The sequence below is a fragment of the Bidens hawaiensis genome, unplaced genomic scaffold (assembly GCF_021521415.1).
Source record: "Bidens hawaiensis isolate Kalapana, Puna unplaced genomic scaffold, B.hawaiensis_p1.1 tig00046369_1, whole genome shotgun sequence".
Lineage (NCBI taxonomy): Eukaryota > Viridiplantae > Streptophyta > Magnoliopsida > Asterales > Asteraceae > Bidens > Bidens hawaiensis.
The window spans coordinates 23229-48423 of NW_027498285.1; the positions used below are offsets into that span (position 1 = coordinate 23229).

The 25195-nt window shown below is 36.4% G+C and overlaps 1 protein-coding gene across 1 annotated transcript; it reads right to left on the reverse strand.

Annotated features, from left to right (window-relative positions):
• Positions 1-600: 600 nt before the first annotated feature.
• Positions 601-7136, reverse strand: LOC143596423 (auxin response factor 6-like). Its single transcript, XM_077075211.1, has 13 exons — positions 6360-7136; positions 5648-5760; positions 5005-5103; positions 4855-4911; positions 4609-4764; positions 3520-3604; positions 3352-3442; positions 3110-3274; positions 2920-3042; positions 2608-2828; positions 1588-2516; positions 1086-1273; positions 601-1010 (listed from the first exon to the last, which is right to left on the reverse strand). The coding sequence occupies exons 1-13, from the start codon at positions 6400-6402 to the stop codon at positions 809-811; spliced, it is 2472 nt and encodes an 823-aa protein (XP_076931326.1). The 5' UTR covers positions 6403-7136; the 3' UTR covers positions 601-808.
• Positions 7137-25195: the final 18059 nt, after the last annotated feature.

Sequence of the window (25195 nt, forward strand, 5' to 3'; positions counted from 1 at the left end):
TTGTGTCTTTTCGTCAATTTTTTTAACTTTTTTTAATCGGGAATGATGGCGAAAACATTTTAGTTTTTTAATTTTTTATTTATATTTTGAGTTTTGCTTTTTTATTATTTTTTTAATTTATTTTTAAGGGATTTTTTATATGATTACAAACCCTTCTAACAATTTTTATTTTTGTTTTTCTTTATATTTTAACTTTACCCGATAAACATATATGTATGTTTTCAATTTTCTGTTTTCAACACTTCAACAACCCTAAAGCCTAGCTGGTCAACTGCTACTAGTCTCCTGCGCCTGTCAGCATTTGGTGAATTATAATAAATACAATAGATTTTTGAAATCTTTATTGACTACCTCTACATTATATATGCTTCTTTTAAGTTTTAAACCTTTATGAATATTATTTACAAGAAGTGAGCATCTCGTGACAGACAAATTATATAGTACTACATAGTGTGCAAGTTCCTGTGGACTGTGGTGGGTTAGGAGGTTTAATGATATCAACATTGACGTCGGTGACGATAGCTTTGATGTCAAGTTGGCGAACTGCTAACTAGCATGAATGTGCTAATCGTGGTCATACCTTGATTAAGACGAAGACCGTCCTAAACATATAAAACCGAAACTACAACACAAAAAGTACACAATAATTCATAAGTACCTAAACCTTAGAATGCATGATACACAACGTAGGTAACAAGTGCTCATTTAGAGTCCAAATACATAAATATAAAGTGATCATATTAATTACAGTTTTATAAGTACCTAAAGCTTATAATCAAGCATTTCACCATACTATGCTCGGGTTGGTTCAATATTCAAGTGAACCAACCGATGCAACCCCGTTGCTGAGACTCATAGACTCTTGGCGGCTCGGAGTATAGTTTTCATAGACATTGTCCAACCGTTTTGGTGTCTGAACCGAGTTAAGTTGCTGGAGTCCTAGCTTCCCCATTTGCTGCACCTCTTGTGGCGACAGTATCTTGATACACCATACGCTGTTCACAAACTCCCTGTTCGATTTTAGGGAAGAACATCATTCTCCCGGTCAACAAGTTATTAAATAAGTTATTAAACAAGGAACTTACGGCCAGGGGTCATCACCGAGGAGAAGTACATCATTCTCCCGGTCAACAAATACAAGCTGCCAGCCTGATCTTGGGTCCTCCAATTGGCCTTCAAGCCCGAACATTTGACCCAGTTCACTTCTCAGTTCATGATAGCTACTGAACTTTCCCATATCGAGCGACCTCCCAAAGCAACCCGATTTATAAACCTGTTATTAGCAATACCAAAACTAATTAAACCAAAAATATGTGTTCATAAACATTAGGGTTCGTTTATAAGTATATGTTTCAAATATTTTGTTAATGTATATATATGTGTGTGTGTGTGTGTGTAACATAAATAAGTAAAAAAGAAGATATTAAAATAAATGACGCGGCTTGACAAGCCATGAATTGACTCAGCCATGAATTGACTCGAGCTTTTTACAAGCCGGCTCGATTTGTTAACGAGCCAACCCTGGCTAGGCTCTTTTACAGCCATAACCGCTAGAGCAAAAATTCTACGAGTAGAAAATATATTCACCTTAACAAACGTGCTATTTGGTGGGTTTGTTTGACCCGTTTGACCATTTTGAACCGTTTGACCCGTATTATCAGGTGATTGAAGGAAACCAGACTCGTCAATACAACTAGTAGGTGTTGTCATTGTCGGATTCATTGAAAACCCATTTCCCGCATTACTCATGTTATAACCAGAAGAAGTCAACGGCATGGTCAACGAGTCACCATCACCACTGTGCAGAAAAAGATTCGGGTTGTCTATGCTAACTCCAAATAAAAGATTAGTTTGTGGATCGGTGTTCGGTTCATGACCAATCGAACACTCTTTTCCCGGAAACGGAGGTAATGAAACCGCAGTTTGTGAAAGACTTGTGTTATGAGAGAGGCCCATTTGTGATGGTGGGCCCATCTGTTCAACTTGTTGAAGAAGAGACTGTGATGAGCCCGATACAAGAAGTGGGTCAACCGCGACCCGTTTCGCGGGCCAGCCTGTGTAAGTTAACATAGAGGTGGACCGAGGCATGTTAAGAAGTTGTGAAGTTTCTTGCGAAAACGGGCCCAAAAGACTAACCGGGCTCCCGGTTGACTCAGTAAAGTTTTGACTTTGAACCGAAGAGATCATTGAGAACGGATTCTGGTGGGTCAATTGTTGTGAAAGAAGATGAGATTGGGATTGATGAACCATGTGAGCCTGGCCCGGCCCAACCAGGCCCGACCCAGTTGGAACGGGCTGGTGTTGTAGAAACTGTAACGGATTTGATGGTTTTAAAGAATCAATACTTCTCATTTCTTGTAGTGCGGCTGCAGCCATAGCTTGGTAAATATCAGGCGATTGCAGCCAGTTTGGCCCGTTAAGCCCCGCAAAGTTAAGCGAACTGAACCCACGGTCACACGGGTTGCCACGAAGCCACATTAATGGCGAGTTCATTCCTAAATCCTCCTCTTTCATCCCTAAATCCAACAAACAAATAATAATATCTAGTTATCCATAATATGATATTTTGAAAAACGAGAAAAGCCCGTTACAGGTTTGGGAAATTACCGTTAAAAGCGGGAAGCCCGGGTGGCCAGGGGCGTTTGAGTCGGGGAAACTGAGAAGGGTATATTGGGAAAGTGGTTAACGGCTCAATCTCCCATAGTGAAACCCTAGGTTGTCTCTCACCAGCTGTTGACTCATCCCACCCGACCTTAACAGACCGCCAGTGTGAGTTGGGCCATCTGGCCGGGTCCAAATCACCGATACCCGTTGTAGTCCCCATATAACTATAAAACATATACAATATAAGTAAACACACACGCATAATAGAAACCGACTTAAAGTTCATTCTTGTTAACATAACTTTTATTAACATACCGGCGGACACTTGATTCTTCGGTTTCAAACAACATTCGAAAACGCATTCCAACCGAAACCTGTGTATGATAGACAGCTTTGATATACTTTGCCAACGGTATGACAAACTCTGACGGACAAGCCCTGCAGAGGATGTCGGGTTTAGTAACTTTCAGGTTTTTGTTGAATAAAATTTTTATAAAATGAATACCTTGGATTATAAAAAATGGTGAATCGGCTATTAGTTGCTGCTGCGTGTGCAGCAGCCGCAAGAAGCCCGAGGTGCATGCTTTCACTTGATAAAACCGAGGACGGCATAACAGCTTGAGGTCGGTTCGCGTGTCGAATTCCTATCAGTAACTGGTTTTTCTCATTCCTGTGTAAATCATAAACACTCTTGGTCAGTTAATGCGCTCAAACTGAATCTGAACTGTTGAGATGCAAAGTGCTTACCATATGAACAAGATGGAATCACCCGCAACAAGTTTTTTTGCACTCACAAAAACACTCCAACCCGTTGTTAGAAGATGGCGCTTTGGCTGTCCTGAAATGGTGTAAAAAATAGATCAACTTGCAAGCGGGATTCATGTATTTGTGAAACGAATCAAGTTGCAAGCGTACCGCGGAAAATGTGTCTAAATTTCCATTCATTATCGTGTAAATCTCTCGCGATTAGTTCTTGGCATGGAGGCTGCTGTGTGAAATCCTGCAGATTTTAAACAAAAATTAAGTCATTGTACTCAAACTAGAGATGGTTAAATGTTCGAGTGGGCTGAATGGGTCGGGTTACAGTTCAAAACAGGTTGAAATGTTGAATTAGGCCGGTAAACGAACCGAACATTCAGTGAACCGTTACTTTGTTTATGTTATGCAAGCGAACACGAACACATGTCTGGTTCGTTCATTTGAATTTGTTTATCTCTGGATGTTTACGTTCAAAAGGTTACAATTTTTAAAGGTCGTTTGCTTACGTTCACTAATATATTCAATTAAATTTTATGGCCCAGCACAATTTAATTTGCTTTTAATTACTCTTTAAGCCCAAAACATTATTGTTCATATTTACTTTTAATTGGTTTTAGCTCAATTATGTCTGTTCATCTATGTACAGTTATGTCGTTCGTTTATGTTCGCGAACCATTCGTTTATATTGTTAGCAAACAAACATAAGCGAACACGAACACGCTAATTTTCTTAACGAACAAACACAAACAAGAAAACCCTGTTTGTTTAATTGTTCGTGTTCGGACGTTTGTTCGGTTAAAGTTAAACGAATGAAGATTAACATACTCCGGTTGTTTTCGTTTCATTCAGTTACAGGCCTAGGTTGTGAATAAAATATGGTGAATTTGTTCCGGGTCGGGCCAGATTGAGTTGACCCGAAATACTTTTTTCCTAAACTCACATAAAAAAAAGTTATAATAATTAGTGTCAGTATATGATTATTTCAATAATAATATACTTTTATGAATAAACTAATTTATGAGGTTTTATACATTTAACCTGCTTTCTTTAAGCTATTTTAATTTTACGACAACCCGAATCAACCAATTTGACATGTTAAGAGTTATAATTCACAACCCAATCCGGCCAATAAAAGATAAACGGGTCAAAACTGCTGCCCCAGCTCAAAATTTAGTCTTGATGAAACACATCATATTGACTGATTTTATTTTACTTTTATTTATTTTGGAACAGATTTTAGCTCACCAGTGGAGGAAACACTTTCTCAGCTGCACGTCGAGGAACCGAAAATCCACCATGAGTGCTCGTGTCACTCGCTGTTAACGTTTTACAAAAGTAATTTGTCGGTTGTTTGTTTGGGGCACCCAAATCCGCCGGAAGAAACGCCTCTGTTTGCTCTTCCTATATAAACAATATATACTAGATTAAACTAAAATGAATTATAAATAAATTTCAACACATTTATTAAACAATAAAATGGGAAGTTCATACGGAGTTCAATGGTTGCAATGTCATCTGAGCATAAACCTCATCGGTCTCTGCATCTGCCTGATGCAATTTTTTTACAAAATAATTGTGGGAATCCAAAAATAAATAAATAAATATTACAAAACAATTGTTAATAGGCTGGACCGAGCTTACATGCATTGTGACATTGTGAAGTTGACAAATGAGTTGTGGAGGCAAGCTCGGGTAGTTAGGAGTATGAGCATCAACTTCTTTATTTGTTGATGCAGCAACCTACAAAAGATACAATTAGAAACATTACATCAATGGGTCAAACGGGATTTGGTTGTCCCGAAGCAAATTTTTTCAAATTTTAGAAAAAAATAATGGGCCGACCCGTTTATAAGTAAATGGGGCGATATAACACACTTCGCCCCTTTGGGCTTGTTTTAAGCTATTTTTTGGTTCAAAGATATCATCAATCGACCCGTTTACTTATAAACAATACGGGATGGATTTGGTTTACCCAATAGTATTTTTGTTCAAATTTAGAAAAAGTTAAACGGGCCGAACCTTTCATAAGTAAATGGGTCAGAATAATACATTTTGCACCTGAATCGACCGCTTATAAGTAAACGGGTCAAAATAAGACCCGAAGCAATTTTGTCCAAATTTAAGAAAAAGTTAAACAGGCCGACCCGTCCATAACCAAACGGGTCGAAATAACATATTTAGTCCATTTGGGCTTGTTTTAAGCTACCTTTTTTGTTAAAAGATATCTGGAATAACGGGTTGAAATAAGACCCAAAACGGGTTAGATAAAGTCTGGTAGAACTACCTGTTCACTATGACCCTGCGGGAAATAAACGACACGACTTCCGACTGTCGGAAGGGAAACAAGAGGACCCGCACAAGCATGCCAAAGTTCAGAATTCAAACATCTTTTCTCCCCTGAAAACAAAATCACACAAAAGAAAGTAACTTTTAACACGATTAAGAATCCATAATTTATAAAGTAATGTTAGCCTAATAAGTAATAACATCTAGATAAACTTAAAAATCATGATGGAAGTTATTAATAATGAATCACTAACTATTTATAAAAAATTTCAAACTCTAATCTAAAATTCCAAGAGTGTTCATAACCGTTGAAACTTGAAACAGACTAAACAGCACAAACCGGAGCAAGTCGGCTAGTTTTCCCCGTTTAAGATCCAAAAGGGCCGGTTCATGGGTCGGATTTGGCAGTTTAAACCAAAACGAGCCTTTTGAACTATTATTATTTACACTCTCTTTAATAAAAATTTTGGAATTTGTTATTATGAGTACACATCATAATCATAAACCATCTTTATCATTTTATTATTTTAAAATTTGTAAAATACAAAAAGTTAAAGAAATGGCTCAAGCCACCAAGGCCAAACCGATACACTGCAAAACCAGCCCAGAATTTTCATCAAAACGGGCCGAATTTAACGATGAGCCATACGACTAAAAACCAACCATAAACTAATAAAAGCTGACTTCATATATGAAAAAAAAAAGCAGACCTTCAGGCAACTGCTGACCAAATCCAACAGCAGCTAACCTCATTTTCAGATCTTGAAACAAGAAAAATTCTATAAACAAACAAGAATCTCACAAAATTCCTTAAACCTATGAAAAAGGGACCACTTTTCCTTTCAAGATTCACCAACAATCTTTCTTTCTTCAACCGAAACCGGTCGTACTACAAAACAAAACCAATTTCCACTTCATATGATCTTGATCTTTCCCCCCCAAAACTAACCCCAAATAGCATCAACAATAATCTTAATTCTTGATACAAACCCACCAATAAATTCAGCTCATTTAGCTACAACAACCACTTTAGACCTCAACCCAGTTGCAAAAACCTAATCTTGCAAGCTTTTGTAATCTTGAAACTTGATAAACATAAACCCTAACAAAAACCCAGATCTATTTCACCAAGATTCTTGGATTTAACTCAAAAAGCAACCATCTTTGAACCTAAAACAGTTAAAAAACCTAATCTTGCAAGCTTGTATAATCTTGAAACTTCATAAACATAAGCCCTAATAAAAACCCAGATCTATTTCACCAAGATTCATGGAGTTAACTCAAAAAGTAACCATCTTGGAAGCTAAAACACTTGGGTTTCAGTTTCTTTAAATGGTAACCAAGATTTGTGGGTACAAGCAAATATATATATATATGTAAAGTGGTTTTGTGTGAATATTGAATGAGATCAAAGGTGGATCTTTAGGGTTATTCAATAAGATTTCTTGTAAATGGTTTTCAGCTTGCTGCTATTTTGCTGCAACTTGACTGTTACTGTAGTGTTACAAGTACCTTTTCTTTTCTTATATTATATTCTATTTTTTATTTTATTTTATTTTCTTTTTATCTCACCTCAATCAATCATCAAATACCACCATTCAACTTTTTTCTTGGCCAAACTTTTTCTGGAACTTAAATACAAAATTCACTATCTCATCTTTTATTATATTAAAGTTTAAAAGGGTTCAATTGTATTGATTTATGATCATGACCTATATATTATCTAATAAAAAATGTCTACTTGTATTTATTTGAATGAGTCAACCGGGTTGTCATGAAGTTGCGAATGTGTTAAACGAGTCATGAACATGTTCGTGAGTTGTGATAAACATGTTAAAGTGGTCGTATACTAGTCTCTTTAAGGAAAATAATATACGGAGATTAATATTTGTGACGGTTGAATGACATGTATATTTATTTGTGTTAAGGCACAAACCGTGACCCATACATGGATTGTTTCACTTTTTAATCTAAACGGGTTAAACAGGTTGATGATTTGTAATCAAGTTGCATCCGTGTCAAAAGAAGGTTCATGGTGTTGGAAGTTAATCTTGAAACGAGTTATTAAGAAAGATGAATGGGTTAAGTGAAAGAATTTAATTAATTAGTATTTAATTAATAGTTTGAACGTCTATAAATGTTTTGCAAGTTTATCTAGTCTCGAAAGTAGTAGTTTGAGTTTTGAGTTTGAGTATGTTAAGTTTATGTTTAGTTTGAGTAGGATTAGTATGGTTATTTTAGTAAAAACAGATTGGTTAGGACTATGTTTAGAGTTATAATAAAACAGAAAAGAGACAATATTAGATGAGATCAAATATTATATTCATGTTTTTGGGCCTAATTTCCAACACATGGAAAGCGGATGAAGGGGTTAAACATCCCCTAAACGGGTTTCTATGAAAAATACCATACAAAAAGACTGAAAATTGTGATGAGGTGAACGCCCTATACATTTATGTTCGTTAAGACACAAACCCTAACTCTTACACGATCCATTTAATACATTTATCTTGACAAGTCAAATGGGTTATCAGGTTCTAATCAACTTACAAACTTGTCAAATGAGTTCACAGATATTAATAAAACGGATTAAATGAGCCATACACGTATATCTTTGAAAAATATCATACGAAAGACTTATTTTTGTTATAGGTTGAACTAGATATATATTTATTTGTGCGAAGACACAAACCTTGGCCCATACACAATCTGTATAATGCATTTATTTAAACAAGTTAAACAAGTTAATGTGTTGTAATACGGATTTACACCCCTCTTTCTTATGTTAAATCAAAATAAAAATAAAAAAATATATAAAAGTGAAATGTGTGTTGGTGGTAATGTATACGTAGTTGTACAACGAAGTCAGATTTTGTTGGACCCAGAATCTAGAGTTAGATTGGAGTGTGGTCCTAATGCGGTGCCATCGATTTTCATTGATCACTACTTGTCAAAAAGTCATCTAAAGTTTTTGCTTTTAAACTTGAAATAAACAATTTCCTTATCATAATTCATCGTACGTCATCAATATCATTTTTGGATTACAAAAATAAAGATATCTTGACCAGCTTTAACTGATTTTAATTAAAATAAGAAAGATAATATATAGTTTACTACAACATGAGGAGTATTGTGAGATGATTATAACAAATAAGAAAATCTGAATACAAACCAAGGGTAAAAGATATAGATAAGCCGAAGCGCTTGTAAGTTACTCGATATCAACTTGCTAAAAACTTCATTCGAGTCAAGTTTAAAGGAGTTCGAGTATAGAGCCTAAATTGAAGCTCGTTAATTAGTAAACGAGTTTGAGTCTCACATATCAAGCTTAACGTGGCTTGACAACCTAGATAAACTTATTACTTATATAAATATGACAAGTTGTATATAGATATCTCATAATAAATATTAGGTATATAGCTATTACGAAAATAACCTGACCAGGTGTATTATGTTATATGTGAAATTATAATTACAATATATGTATAGACGCTTATATATTCGCAGATGTGGCTAGGTTTGATCGTGACGTTAAAGAACCGAACCGTAGTGTTTGTCTAACTGTTGATGTATCTGAAGAGAAGACATGAGCAGATGGGGAAATTCTCAGACTCACAACGACAATGGAACTAAGTCATATGCAAATATTCTGAAGAGGGTTTGATCGGTTTGTAATTATGTCCTGTCATATCTAGTCTCTTACAGTTTTACTAGCCAGATTTCTTTTTAATAAAAATTTTGCCGTTATAAAAACATACCTAATAAAACTTTATGGAAAGAAACTTTTAGTGGAACGTTATTTATCCAAAGCAATGTGTTTCAAGCATGCTAAGACCATCAGAAGAATTAGCATGCATTGTACATATATTTCTCTTTATTTATAACTTACTGATCATTCACAAAACTGCACATTTTAAATTGATGCGCATCACCATTATTATTATTATATAATTTCTGTAACTAATTGCACGATAAGCATTGTTTAGAAACTTTGTCTATAACCTTTAGTTCAACTGACATTAAAGAAAAATTGATCAAGTGAAGATTTGAGTTAAAGGACGCAAGTTTAAATCTGATCCCAATTAGGTTTTATCGTAGTGGGTTTTAGGGCGGTGGGTTTTCCCGAAACATGAGATAATGAGTTTGGACCACCCATCGCTATCGTTGTCTGCAATATCAGACGTATAAGGTTATTCTTTGTCATTAAATTACCTCAAATAGCCAGACTTTCGTTGGTAGTTTAATAAAAGAAAAAAAACAAAAGTATCCCTCCCATCTTAGGAATCCCAACAAAAGATTTATAATTTATATTTCTAGAAGACATACTATATTTTTTTTAGAGTTAAAGTGCCATTTCCGTCCATGTGTTTTGACAAATAATGTGAATTTAGTTTAAAAAGTTTATTTTTTGCATATGGACCCTCCACGTTTCCCAGTTGTTGTCAATTACATCCAAATCACTAACCCCGTTAAATTTAATCGTTAAGTCAGGGGTAGACACGTCTTTTCACTCTTTCTTTATATAATACTTTAATACTTATTTCACTGAACTGCGGTTTTCGTCCTTCTGGTTTGTCCAAATCTGCAGTCTTAGTTCAGTAGTTTCAAATTTGCAATTTTTTTCCTTATGGTTTCATTTCACTTGCAATAAACCCGAATTCCTCAACCTCGTTAAGTCTGGTCGTTAAACTCATCAGTGTGCCTTTCACGTGAGGGACAATTTTGTCGTTTTTCTCCCCAAATAAACCTCAGTCTTAATTCGCAACCCCCCTCATGTGAGGGGCTGGGGAGTATTTGGGGAAAAAGGGGGAAAAAAAGAAGGAACAAAACTGTCCCTCACGTGAAAGGCACACGGTGAGTTTAACGACTAGACTTAATGAGATTAGGGAATTCGGGTTTAATTGCAAGTGAAACGAAACCATATGGAAGAAAATTGCAAATTTGAAACTATTGGACTAAAACTGCATATTTGGACAAACCAGAAGGACGAAAACCGTAGTTCACTGAAATAAGTATTAAAGTATTATATAAAGAAAGAGTGAAAAGACATGTCTACCCCTGACTTAACGATTAAATTTAACGTGGTTAGTGATTTGGATGTAATTGGCAATAACTGTGAAACGTGGAGGGTCCATATGCAAAAAATAAACCTTTTGGACTAAATTCGCATTATTTGTCAAACCACGGAGACGAAAATGACACTTTACTCTTCTTTTTATATTATCAAAGTTTATAAACAAACATAGCCCACCTCAAAGCCCAGAATTACCTAGAAGACATACAATACCTTTTATTTTAGACTATATGCAATATTTCGTATCTAATAATACTACTCGCTATTAGTAATATTTCTTCGGGCCTCATTGGCCCCTTTACCAAATCAGAAATTGTATTATGGTTCCTGTGAGATCTAAATAATTCTTTATTTGTTAGTCATTTAAAAAAAGACACTCATTTTCACTCCTTCCAAAACGCATTCAATAAGTTAAATTCTTGCAAAGCAACTGATAATTCAATCGTGATATTTATGTTTAGACAAACTGCCATGTATTACTCTTAATATATTATTAGTATTAGTTACTAATTGATAAATTGTTTTAAATAAGTCTAACTTATGTCATATTGACAAAAAACAGTATCAACTAAACACTTGGCTAGTGATAGTCCTAATTAAAGACATATTTGTTTTCAACGATCTACGACTAAATGATCGTTAACTCAGCTAGTTTGATGCTGAGGGGGCACACCTTGTTGTAAACAAAATCATCATGTGGCATTATTAGGCGGCAAATATGTAAGGCCCCGACCCGGTGCCCTACATTTTGTGTTGGATTTACTCATAAACACAGTTCTAAATATCATAGTTATTAAAATGTTTGCGAAATATAAAACTTTCATTAGACATTACATATTAATACATGAACATGTCTTAAACGAACATCTTTGTCTTTCAAAATAAAACATTAATTATAGAAACATCATGAGTCTTCATATGCCAGCCTCTTATTCTTCTGCCATGTGCCCCGCTCAAGCTAGCTGCCTCATTCTACTCACTAGCGTGCATACTAAAAGTCAGCTACGCTGAGTGAGTTATAGTTAATCAGACAACATACAATACATACACTTACCTTCATATATGCATCCGAAGATACATATTTAACTACTTTACTTATTACCTTTCTTTCATACATTCATACATACGTTCATACTTTATTACTTCTATACTATATACATAATGTCCTTTCCATGTAAGATATTATTATGGTCTGGTTCCTTTCTTTTCTATCTTATATATTATTAGGATCTGGTCACTCTCCTTTTCCTTTTTCTTTTCTCTTTTCTCTATCTCAGATATTATTAGAGTCTGGTCATTTCTTTCTCTATCTCAGATATTATTAGGGTCTGGTCCATTCCTTCTCTATGTTAGATATTATTAGGGTCCGGTCCTTTCTTTCTTCCACACTCGTGCATACTTCCTTTTCATACCCATATCATACTATACTTCTATATATACTTTAATTAACATTCATACATACTCACATATCATACTATACTTTTCATACACATTCATATTTCATATACATACCTTCCTTGACAATACGTACAATATCCGAAGATCGTTAACATTCAAGATATACTATTTATCACATAAATCATATATGGCATACACTTACCATTTAAGGTAAGTGTATTAACTATCATATTGAGTATGCACACAGCCCCGAAAACATAACAAGGAAATGGGGCTACAAACTCACCTGAATACTGTTACGTTCGTCGTTAACGATTATTCCTCTCTTTAACTGGGCTCGGCTAACTGTACATTAATTATGTGTATCAATACGTGTCCTAATCACATTATTTAGATTTCAACAAAATGGCTAAGTCTGGTCTATTCTAATTGAGTGTTCCCATATTCAAATGCCCCTTGTATTCAAATACCCATTGTAACATTATGAAAATTTCAAGTTTAAAAATGTCAAATTCCAAAGTCAAGGGACCAAATTTGCCAAAATCCAAACCTGAGTGTTTAAATTGAAAATTCTGCTTTCCTGACCCATCGCGATACCCGATGGATCAGAAGAGAGACCCATCGCATATCGCGATGGGTTGTCTGACAATGAGGCACGTAGCCTGGCACGTCGTCCGCCACGTGTCGACACGTGGCACACCGTCTGCCACGTGGCTGACCTACATGGTGATGGTGCAACGCTACGTCGCGATACGCAACGGGTGCCCAGGAGGCCATCGCGTATCGCGATGGGCTTCCAGGTTTTGTCTATAAATAGCAGGTCTGGGATCTTCATTTCTCACACCAAAAATCTGATTTCCTATCTCTCTCTAACATCTCACTAGAACTCCACAATCAAACCCACGATTCCCCTCGAAAAGCATGCCTGATTCCTCGATTTCCGTGTTCGTTTCCTCAAAGTTCGTGCTATATTCCACCGACTTATCAACCAAGAAGGTGTTTGTTACTTTCTCTACATCATGATGGTTAGTCTCGTAAGGCGTGTCGACAAGTGGTGAAAGATTGATGTTTGTCGATTGGTGTGCCAAGGAAAGAACAACGAAAGAAGGGTTGATCGAGAAGGAAAGGAAGGTGAAGCGGCGTTGGAGTGCTGCTCGAATAATTAGGATTTCCATAAGCCAACAAAGGTAGGCGTAACACCAATAAAAATAATAATAAAATATTATAAAAGGCTTATACCTTAAGTCGAGGTTATACTCGATACCTCGATAAAAAGAGAAGAAAATATAACAAAGAAAGAATAAAAGATAGAATTATGAACATTTAGAAATATGTATATATGTGTGTAAGTATATATATATATATATATATATATATATATATATTCTTTGTTATAAATTTATTTAAGGGATAAATAACTATTCTTAAATAATAAAAGAAAAGAATACGTTTCTTAGAGAAGAAGAAACGTAGGGTTTTATAAATAAACTAAAAGGTTTATAAATTACTTTTAAAAACTAAAGGTTTTAAAGTAAAAGTTATTTTGAACTAAAGGTTCATCGAGGTAAAGTTTATAAAATAAGACTAAAGGTCTTAAGCCGGATTGTATATCCGACTAACAATTGGTTATACACGTACTATAGGTGCGAGATAGCAATGGGAAAGACCCTCGGACGGTGTTTGAAGCCGATCCAAATCAAAAGGTGAATACGCACCAACTTTTACACACTTGTTTTCAAACGAGTCAATGTGTTATATGAAAAACTTTACATGAGACTAAGTGTCTCTAAAACATTTATAAACAAGAGTATAAATACTGGCCTCAGCCTATCGTGTACATTTGTTTGGATCCTTACATATGTGGTGTGCACATCACACCTGGTCACAATTACGCTCGCCTGCGGGGAGTATGACCTTGTGTATACGCATAGGCACTCAACTAGTCGAACACTGCGGTGTTTGCTGGGGGAACCGAGTATAGAGACTTGAGTTTATGAATTGTGTTATTTTAACTTGATTATTCCTAAGCCACGTTGGGCCGAGACCTACGTAGTCTCGAGGGGTAATTAAGTAAATAAAATATTTTTAGCTTCAACATATTCACCAGCATTCGTTGCTGACGTATTTTCTTAACATTTTGTAGGTGATCAAGGTTAGGGCTTGAAGTAACGAAGTGCTCAAGATATCCGATGGCTCGGATCTTTTTGTTTAAACTTAATATAATGTTAATGGTGGTTTTGTAAACAAAAACAAGTAAATCTTTGAAACATTAAACGGGAACTTTTAAATCCCGTCTTTTGTATATGTAAATATTACATTTTAAATCCACAAGTTTTAAAGACTTCCGCTATTAAAACGTAACTCTGATTTAATTATAATTGTGGTAACAACATATGTGTCATACACCTAGGCCGTGGTTTAGGGTGTGACACCCATTGTATTCAAACACACATTGTATTCAAATGCACATTTTATTCAAATACACATTGTATTCAAACACACATTGTATTCAAACACACATTGTATTCAAAGACACATTGTATTCAAACACACATTGTATTCAGACGCACATTGTATTCAGACGCACATTGTATTTAAACACATATTGTATTCAAATGCACATTGTATTCAAACGCACATTATATTCAAACGCACATTGTATTCAAATACACATTGTATTCAAACACCCTTTATTTTCACTTTCTCGTCATATGATAGCATCCATTCTCCTATCATTGCATCTTACTACCCCTTAAATGTTTCCGTAACCTCCTTTGCCTAAGATCTAGTTTGGGTATCATAAAGTTTGAACCTTTATTAGTTCCAAAACTGTTTAGGCTAGATCAAGGGTTTTCCAAGTAAACCGTATATACTAACATGTTGCTAAGTCCATTTTTAACATCCAGTTGGTAACTTTATGGTTCATCTATACCCGATTTGCTCTAGGGTTAAGTTTTAGGGCAAACCGTTTATATAAACATAACCTTTAAGGATAAAGAACATGCCTTTATGCGTTTTTAGGCTACGGTTAGCTTTGATGTGCAACAAAAATCTTGTATCTTGTTTGCATGCCCAATATCTATCAAGATCTAAGCTTGGTTTTGGTTTTGGTCTTGGATCCTTGGCTGAAATGTTAGAAAGAGTGTTTGTGTGTGTTAGTGTGCGTATGGAGGCTTGAAAGATAAGAAATGAGGGTTTTAGGGTTTTAGGGAGGTTTAAGGGAGTATTTATACTTTCTTAAACCCATGGACCTAAGGCCCATAACCATCCCTTATTCCATCTTTCATTATCCAAGTCCATATTCTTTCATATTATTTTTCTTAATTAATAATAATACACTTTAAACAAACAAATTTTATTGATCTCAAAAGTAAGATTTTACAAGTCTTCACTTCTTAAAGAGGTTTCGTCCCTGAAACCTAACTATCATCTAAAAGAATATGGGTAAAACTTGCGCATCTCTTCCTCGACTTCCCCAGTGGCATCCGATCCCTTGCGATGCTTCCATATCACTTTCACCAACGGTATAACCTTGCGACGAAGTTGCTTTTCCTTGCGGTCAACTATCTTTACCGGTTATTCAATGTAGTTCAACCGTTCATCAACTTCAATATCTACCAATGGCACATGAGACGTGTCATAAACCAGACATTTCCTCAGATGAGAAACATGGAAGGTCAAATGAATTCCTTCTAACTCTTCGGGTAAATCTAGCTTATAAGCCACTTCACCCACACGATCCATAATCTTAAATGGTCCAATGTGTCTTGGACTTAACTTTCCTCTCTTCCTAAAACGAATAATTCCCTTCCAAGGCGAGACCTCGAGCATCACATTGTCGCCAACGTTGAACTCGATTGGTCGTCGCCGCTTATCAGCATACGACTTCTGATGGTCTTGAGCAGCTTTCATCATTGCCTTGATCTGATCAAATTTGGAAGAGGTTTCTTGCACAACCTCTAGACTTCCCATTTCTTTCTGACCGATCTCTCCCCAACACACTAGAGTTCTACAACGTCTTCCATATAATATCTCAAACGATGGCATACCAATACTTGAATGGTAGCTGTTGTTATAGGAGAACTCTACCAGATGCAGATGATCATCCCAACACCCTCCAAAGTCTAGGACACAAGCACGTAGCATATCCTCAAGGGTTTGGATCGTCCTTTCAAACTGTCCATCTGTTTGAGGATGATATGCCGTGCCGATGTTCAATCTTGTTCCCGTGGCTTCATGGAACTTCTTCCAGAATCTTGGGCGAGTATCTCTATTAGACAAAATCGACAGTGGCACTGCATGCTTAGTCACAACCTCTTTTATGAACAAACTTGCCAACGTTTCTGACGAGATTGCTTCTCGTATAGGCAGAAAGTGAGTAGTTTTCATCAAACGATCCACAATCACCCAGATGGTATCATGATGTTTAGTTGTACGAGGTAGCTTAGTTATGAAATCCATGATGATGTGTTCCCACTTCCATTAAGGTATCTCCAAAGGCTGCATCTTTCCATAAGGTTTCTGGTGTTCAGCCTTGACTTGCAAGCAAGTTAAGCACTTATTAACATAATCCACTACATCATTCTTCATCCCAGGCCACAATAATCTCTCTTCAGGTCTTAATACATCTTGGTGGATTCCGGATGAGTCGAGTATCTCGACTTGTGAGATTCATCTAGGATTTGGCCTCTAAGATCTCCATGGCGTGGGATCCACATGCGGTCAAATCTAGTCTTCACACCATGAGTGTCTTCCATCAACTCGTGTTGCTGACCGAAAATCCTTTCCTTCTTCACTGCCCTTCATCTACCAGCACTGCACCTTGATGATTTCTTCGAAAAGACTTGAGTTCATGATCAACTGATATGACCTCACTGTTACAATGACTTCTTCATTCTTACAACTTAGCGCATCGGCGACCACATTAGCATTACTAGGATAGTACTTTATATCGCAGTCGTAGTCTTTTATCAGCTCTAACCATCTTCTCTGCCTCATGTTCAATTCTTTCTGCTCGAAGAAGTACTTTAAACTTTTATGATCTGTGTAAATAGTACACCTAGTACCATACAAATAATGTCTCCATATCTTGAGAACATGCACTACTGCCGCTAGCTCCAAGTCATGCGTTGGGTAAGTGCTTTCATGAACCTTCAACTGTCTGGACGCATAAGTTATAACTTTTCCTCCATGCATCAACACACAACCTAACCCACGATGTGAGGCATCAGTACAGACAACCAAATCCTCGTCACCATCGGGTAAAGCAAGGATTGGAGCTTGCGTGAGTTTTTTCTTCAGTTCTTCAAAAGCTTCTTCTTGAAACTTACCCCAACTGAATACTACAGACTTTCGGGTCATAACGGTCAACGGTGCGGCTATCTTGGAGAAGCCTTCGATGAATCTCCTATAGTAGCCAACTAACTCTAAGAAGATTCGTATATCAGTCAGGTTCTGCAGAGTTTTCCAATTCGTTCTTTCTTCAATCTTCGTTGGGTCCACAGTAATCCCTTCAGGATTAATCACGTGACCTAGAAATTGCACTTCTCGCAACCAGAATGCACACTTCGAGAAGTAAGCATACAACTTTTTCTCTTTCAGCTTCTCTAATACTTCTCTCAGATGCTCAGCATGATCAGACTCGCTCTTTGAATAAATCAATATATCATCAATGAAGACGATAACTAACTTATCCAACATCGGCTGACACACCCTATTCATCACGTCCATAAATGCTGCGGGAGCATTTGTTAAACCGAACTACATCACGAGGAACTCTTAGTGTCCATACCGCGTTCGAAACGTTGTCTTAGGGATGTCTGCCTCTTTCACTTTTAGCTGATAATAGCCTGATTTGAGATCTATTCGTGAGAACCAACTCGAACCTTGTAGTTGGTCAAACAAATCATCAATCCGTGGCAACAGATATCTATTCTCTATCGTGAGCTTGTTCAGCTCGCGATAGTCAATACACATTCTCATACTTCCTTCCTTCTTCTTAACAGATAACACCGGTGGGCCCCACGGGGAAACACTTGGTCTTATAAAACCTTTTTCGAGGAGTTCTTGCAGTTGGGACATCAATTTCTTCATCTCAGATGGCGCTAGACGTTAAGGCGCTTTCGCGACGGCTGGGCTACTGGTACTAAATTTATTTGGAATTCTATCTCTCGCTCCGGTCGGTGGCAACCCCGGAAGATCCTCAGGGAATACTTATGGGTAGTCACACACTATAGAAAAATCATTCACTTCCTTCGTCTCGGCCGTAGCTTTGACAACATACGCCAGGTAGGCACCGCACCCTCGCCTTAACAATCCTTCGGCTTTTATCATCGAAATGACATTTAGCCCTGAACTTTCTTTATCACCATAAACTGTCACCGCACTACCATCCAAGGACTTTAACCTTATTATCCTACTCTTAGACACTATAAAAGGTTCAAACTTAGATAACCAATCCATTCCCAAAACTACAACGAACCCTCCTAAGGCCATCACATACAGGGTAACAGGGAACTCACGTCCCTCTAACTCTATCTTATAATCCTTAACCATTCTCATTACTTTAACCGTGGTTTCACTAGCAGTTTCTACTGTAAAGGTTTCAGGCACTCGACAACATTTCATTTTAGCTAATTTACTAAATGGTGTAGCTACGAAACTTTTATTAGCACCCGAATCAAAAAATACTGAAGCAGGAATACCGTTTACTAGAAACGTACCTGTCACAACATCTGGAATCTGCTTGGCCTGTTCTTAAGTCAGCATGAAGGCCCTAGTCCTTGGCCTCCCTTGCTCAACATCCTTCTTCTCACTCCCTCCAGTTCCACCATCGGTGCATTCCCTATCAAAATGACCCGTCTTACCGCACATGTAACATGCGGGCATTGCAGTACAATCTGGAGCATAATTCCCCACATTTCCACACTTATAACATGCATTCTATCCAAGCCTGCATTCTCCACCATGAGCCTTACCACACTTATAACAAACATCTGATCCTTTACTCCACTTGCACTCACCACCATGCATCTTCCCGCAGGTCTTACACGACCTCTTCTCCCAAACTCTCGGATGCTTGTTCTTAGGGTTCCATGATTGAGTACCAGGTCGTTAAGTAGGAACCATCCATTTCTTCTACTTCTTTTCTTCCAACACTACTTCATCCACAACCAAGTCATCATAAACCATCTTTGCGAGTTCGGCAGTAGAGTCAAAAGTAGCAGGTTTACTAGTCTTGACTAGAGTGAGGACATTCTGTGGCAGTCCTCTTATGTAGCACTTGATTCTCTTAGTTTCAGTGTTAACCATATCCGGCACCAACCTGGACATGCGGTTGAATTCAGTAGTATACTCGCGGTGTGTCATCTTTCCCGCCTTCAAGTTCAGAACTTCATCTCAGCCCTTTCAACCTCAGCATCAACACAAAACCTCTTCATTACCAACTCCTTCAGATCATCCCACCTCATCGACTTAATCTCAACCCGGATCTTCCTCTGCTCCACACTTTCCCACCAGTACATAACTTCATCCCCAAACGACTGAGCGGCATAACCCACTGCTTAGTCAGGACGACACTCGCTAATTCGGATAACCTTGTCCATGACGGTTATCCATTGGAGAGTAGCGATTGCATCCCCCAAACCAGTCAGCTTTGGCAGGTCGCAACCTTTGAACGACTTATAGTTGCAGCCACCTCAGCCTCTCTTTCTGTCGTCAACTTTCACAGATCGAACTTCACTTGAGTCGCCTTTCTCTCTTCCATCATCCTTCTTACCATTCTCCCCTGACCTCTCAACAGTTCTTGCATGGCTTCGAGTAGACTTTTCAGGATTCAAGTTCTTCACGAAAGTGGTTACAACTTGAGCAATGGCTGCCTGAATGGCAGGGTCAAGTTGATATCCTTCATTGTTGCTCAGATTCCGTCCAGCTGCACTTCCTTCTTCCCTTGAGTTCGTAGTTGATTCCACAAAAGGTTCTCGTACAACACGTGGCTTGCCACGACGTCCAGTGCGACCTCCTAGCCCGAGAACGTTCCTAGAGCCCGCCATTCAAATTCTATAATGAAGGAAACACAAACGTCATCATTCAAGGAACTATTTAGTACAAGGATAGTAAGGCTAACAGGTAATAACAGTGGCCAGCTGTGATTAGTTGCTCACGTTACTTTCCGTGCCTATACACTTCCCCTTATGAGCCTATTTGTGATGGTTCTACTTTTAAATAGTTAATCAATCAAACAATCAATTAATCTTATCCCTAACATACACATATCCTTCCTTTAGAAATTACACTAACATCATTACACATTATTTAACCATATACTTTATATTTACTGAGCTTACTTGACTGACACATGGCTATCTTGAACGGGCATACTCTTTCTTTCCTTACTTACGTCCAATCCTCTGTTCGAGTTTAAGCATATAGGATGCTTAATTCTCTCGAACTTATGCTCTGATACCAACTTGAAAGGCCCCGATCCCGGTGCCCTACATTTTGTGTTGGGTTTACTCATAAACACAATTCTAAATATCATAGTTAATTAAAACTTTCGCAGAATATAAAACTTTCATTAAACATTACATATTAACTCATGAACATGTCTTAAACGAACATCTTTGTCTTTCAAAATAAAACATTAATTATAGAAACATCATGAGTCTTCAGATGTCATTCTCTTATTCTTTTGCCATGTGCCCCGCTCAAGCTAGATGACTAATTCTACTCACCTGCGTGGCAACATATAATACATACACTTACTTTCATATATGCATCCGAAGATACATATTTAACTACTTTACTTATTACCTTTATTTCATACATTCATACATACGTTCATACTTTATTACTTCTATACTATATACACATTGTCATTTCCATCTCAGATATTATTAAGGTCTAATCCATTCCTTTTCTATCTCAGATATTATTAGTGTCTGGTTCCTCTCCTTTTCCTTTTTCTTTTTTCCTTTCTCTATGTCAGATATTATTAGGGTCTGGTCCTTTCTTTCTCTATCTCAGATATTATTAAGGCCTGGTTCTTTCCTTCTCTATCTCAGATATTATTAGGGTCTGGTTCCTTCCTTCTTCCACACTCGTGCATACTTCCTTTTCATACCCATATCATACTATATTTCTATATATACTTTCATTTACATTCATACATACTTCTACATATACTTTTCATACACATTCATATTTCATATACATACCTACCTTAACAATACGTGTAATATCCGAAGATCGTTCACGTACCGACAAGCTTTCGTTCACATTCAAGATATACTATTTATCACATAAATCATATATGGCATACACTTACCATTTAAGGTAAGTGTATTAACTATCATATGAGTATGCACACAGCCCCAAAATCATAACAAGGAAATCGGGCTAGAAACTCACCTGAAGCCTGTTACGTTCGCCGTTAACGGTTATTCCTTTCTTTAACTGAGATCGGCTAACTGTACATTAATTATGAGTATCAATACTTGTCCTAATCGCATTATTTAGATTTCAGCAAAATGGCTGAGTCTGGTCTATTCTAATTGAGTGATCCCATCCCATTTGAATACATTTGTATTCAAATGCACCTTGTATTCAAATACACATTGTATTCAAACACATATTGTATTCAAATGCACATTGTATTCAAAGGCACATTGTATTCAAATACATATTGTATTCAAACGCACATTGTATTCAAACACACATTGTATTCAAATGAACATTGTATTCAAACACCCATTGTATTCAAATGCACATTGTATTCAAATGCACATTGTATTCAAACGCACATTGTATTCAAATACATATTTTATTCAAACACACGTTGTATTCAAACACACGTTGTATTCAAATGCACATTGTATTCAAACTCACATTATATTCAAATGCACATTGTATTCAAATACACATTGTATTCAAACACACATTGTATTCAAATACGCATTGTATTCAAACGCAAATTGTATTCAAATACGCATTGTATTCAAACACATATTGTATTCAAATGCACATTGTATTCAAATGCATATTGTATTCAAATACACATTGTATTCAAACACCCTTTATTTTCACTTTCTCGTCATATGCTATCATCCATTCTCCTATCATTGCATCATATTACCCCTTAAATGTTTCCGTAACCTCCTTTGCCTAAGATCTAGTTCGGGTATCAAAAAGTTTGAACCTTTATTAGGTCCAAACCCGTTTAGGCTAGATCTAGGGTTTTCCAAGTAAACCGTATATACTAACATGTTGCTAAGTCCATTTTTAACATCTAGTTGGTAACTTTATGGTTCATCTATACCCGAATTGTTCTAGGGTTAAGTTTTAGGGCAAACCGTTCATAAAAACATAACCTTTAAGGATAAAGAACATACATTTATGCGTTTTTAGGCTACAGTTAGCTTTGATATGCAACAGAAATCTTGTATCTTGCTTGTATACCCAAGATCTATCAAGATCTGAGCTTGGTTTTGGTCTTGGATCCTTGGCCGAAATGTTAGAGAGAGAGTGTGTGCGTTTTAGTGTGTGTATGAAGGCTTGAAAGATAAGAAATGAGGGTTATAGGGTTTAAGGGAGTATTTACACTCTGTTAAGCCCATGGACCTAAGGCCCATAACCATCCTTTATTTCATCTTTCATTATCCAAGTCCATATTCTTTCATATTATTTTTCTTAATTAATAATAACACACTTTAAACAAACAAATTCTTTTTATTTATTAATCTCAAAAGTAGGATGTTACAAAATAACAGTTCAAACTAAACAAGTTTTGCCACCCAAAAAATCACATTATGATTTTTTTACAACAAGGCGTGCCACCTCAGCATCAGACTAACAGAGTTACTCATCTGTTAGTTACGGACCGTAGGAAACAAATATGTCTTTTGTTGGATTGTTACCAACAAAATAGTTAGTTGAGACTCTTATTTGTCAACAAAGCATGGTTAAAAATATTAAAAACCAATTTAATAATTTCTGGGTTACCAACTATTCAATGACATCTGTGAAACTAGTATATAGTGTTTTAAAAGGTTTGTAAGTCATTTACTAAAAGTATATATTATTGGACTCTTGTTTTATGGTTACTCTTGCCTTGTATAACTATTCTCACAATTTGAGTAATTAAAGTTTTAGTTTGTAACAATTTCATTCAAATTGACGAATGTCATCCAACTTCTTCGTTAATCCCCCCACCCCCACCCGCGCGAGGGATATTTTTGTTCACTCTAATTTCAAAATACATAAATTCCATCATCATAATTCATGCAAACTGATTTTTGACCTTACAATTAGAAAAGTGAAGCTCGCATGAAGTTGTAACACTATCTAAACCTGTCACACCGGAAATGTGCGATCCGCCAGAAAGGTTTCCAGATCGTGAATCGTGATTGAATATCCCAGATTCGTGAAATAGTTCGTTGAAACTCTTCTATGGAAAAACGTATTTCGCCGATAAACGGTCTCTGAACCCTAGCCACCGTCTAAACTGTTCGATCTGCCGTATGGAATCTGTTAATCGATTCTTGGAAAGGGGGTGCATGACTGTGACACCCCCCAATGTTCATCTTCGCTAAAAATCGTGAAACACGACAACATAACCATTGCTGCCACCGCTCTCTAATGCCTTCACGCTTGTGTACTCGTCTTCATGGGAGTATTACTATTTAGTCCTCTGAGATAGCCATGGTCCATTCAAAAGTCGTCACCACGGCTTTTTTTTAGCACCACCACACAGCCCACACCATGGTTGTTTGAACAAGTACTAGCTGTACACCCCAATTGATTTCCGGTTGGTGGCCGGATTTAATGGGTGATGGTGGAAGGATTTGACGGTTCTAGGGTTTTAATATGATGAGGATGATCACACGAATAAAAAAGGAAATATGAATGGACGAAAATACCCCTCATGTGGGGAGCACGTGGGGGGGGGGGGGTTAACGGATAAGTTGGACAACATTTGTCAATTGCACTAAAATGGTTACAAATTGAAACTTTAATGTCTCAAACTATTAAGGGTTTAACCATAGAACCAAAATAATTCAAATCAACAAATCAATTGGACCAAAATAGCCATTCTCTAAAAACTTCAAATATATAACAATCCAAAGAATGGGTAATGATTATTAGAGAATCAATTTTAAGTAAACAATCAAAAGAAAAGCGTAAACATATAAAATACACATGGAGACAAAAATGAATACAATCCGTGACAAAAAAAATACCTCTAAAAAATTCAAAAAAATTTAAAAACTAAAATGTTTCCCCTGTCATCCACGTTAAATAAAATGACGAAAAGACACAATGCCGAAAAAAAGACACAATTATAAATGAAAATAGACACAATAGATCGCAAAATATAACACAATGTCGAACAAAATAACACAATATCAAGAAAAAAAACATAATGACAAGAAAAAAAGATACAATCAATGACAAAAAAAAAACACAATGATAAATGGAAGACATAATAATCTTTTTTCCTCAATATTGTGTGTGTGTTTTTGTTTTTTTAGAACGAGAAAGACGATAGAAACATTTTTGTGTTTTTTACTTTTTTCTTTTTGTTTTAAAATTTGAGTTATGATTTCTTTTCTTTTTAAAAGATTTTTTTTTTCTCCAAATCATTCTCATCATTCTTTGATATATGATTTTTGTAATTCTTCGCTTAAAATTGGTTCTATAAAACGCATCTTTATTTCTGTAATATAAAACCACCTTTCAGTAAAAAAAAAATACGACAGCTAATATAAGTTTTCAATCATGGTTTTCCATTTTGCCCATGATATTTTGAGTGCATAGGGTCACATCAATGGATTATGCCATATTGCATTCAAGTCACATCTTCTTATCTTTTAATCAAATCGTGATACGAGATTACATGTGTGGTTGTTCACGATCGTTTTCATAACGTTAACGATTTTTGTTCTCGTTACAATATATGTTTTGTCTAGCTAAATTATATTATACTAGTTTTTATCCCCGTATTACGGGGGTTGTTTTATATTATTGTTCTAATATTTATTTATTTTTTGAATTTATATTATTTTTATTGTATGAAAG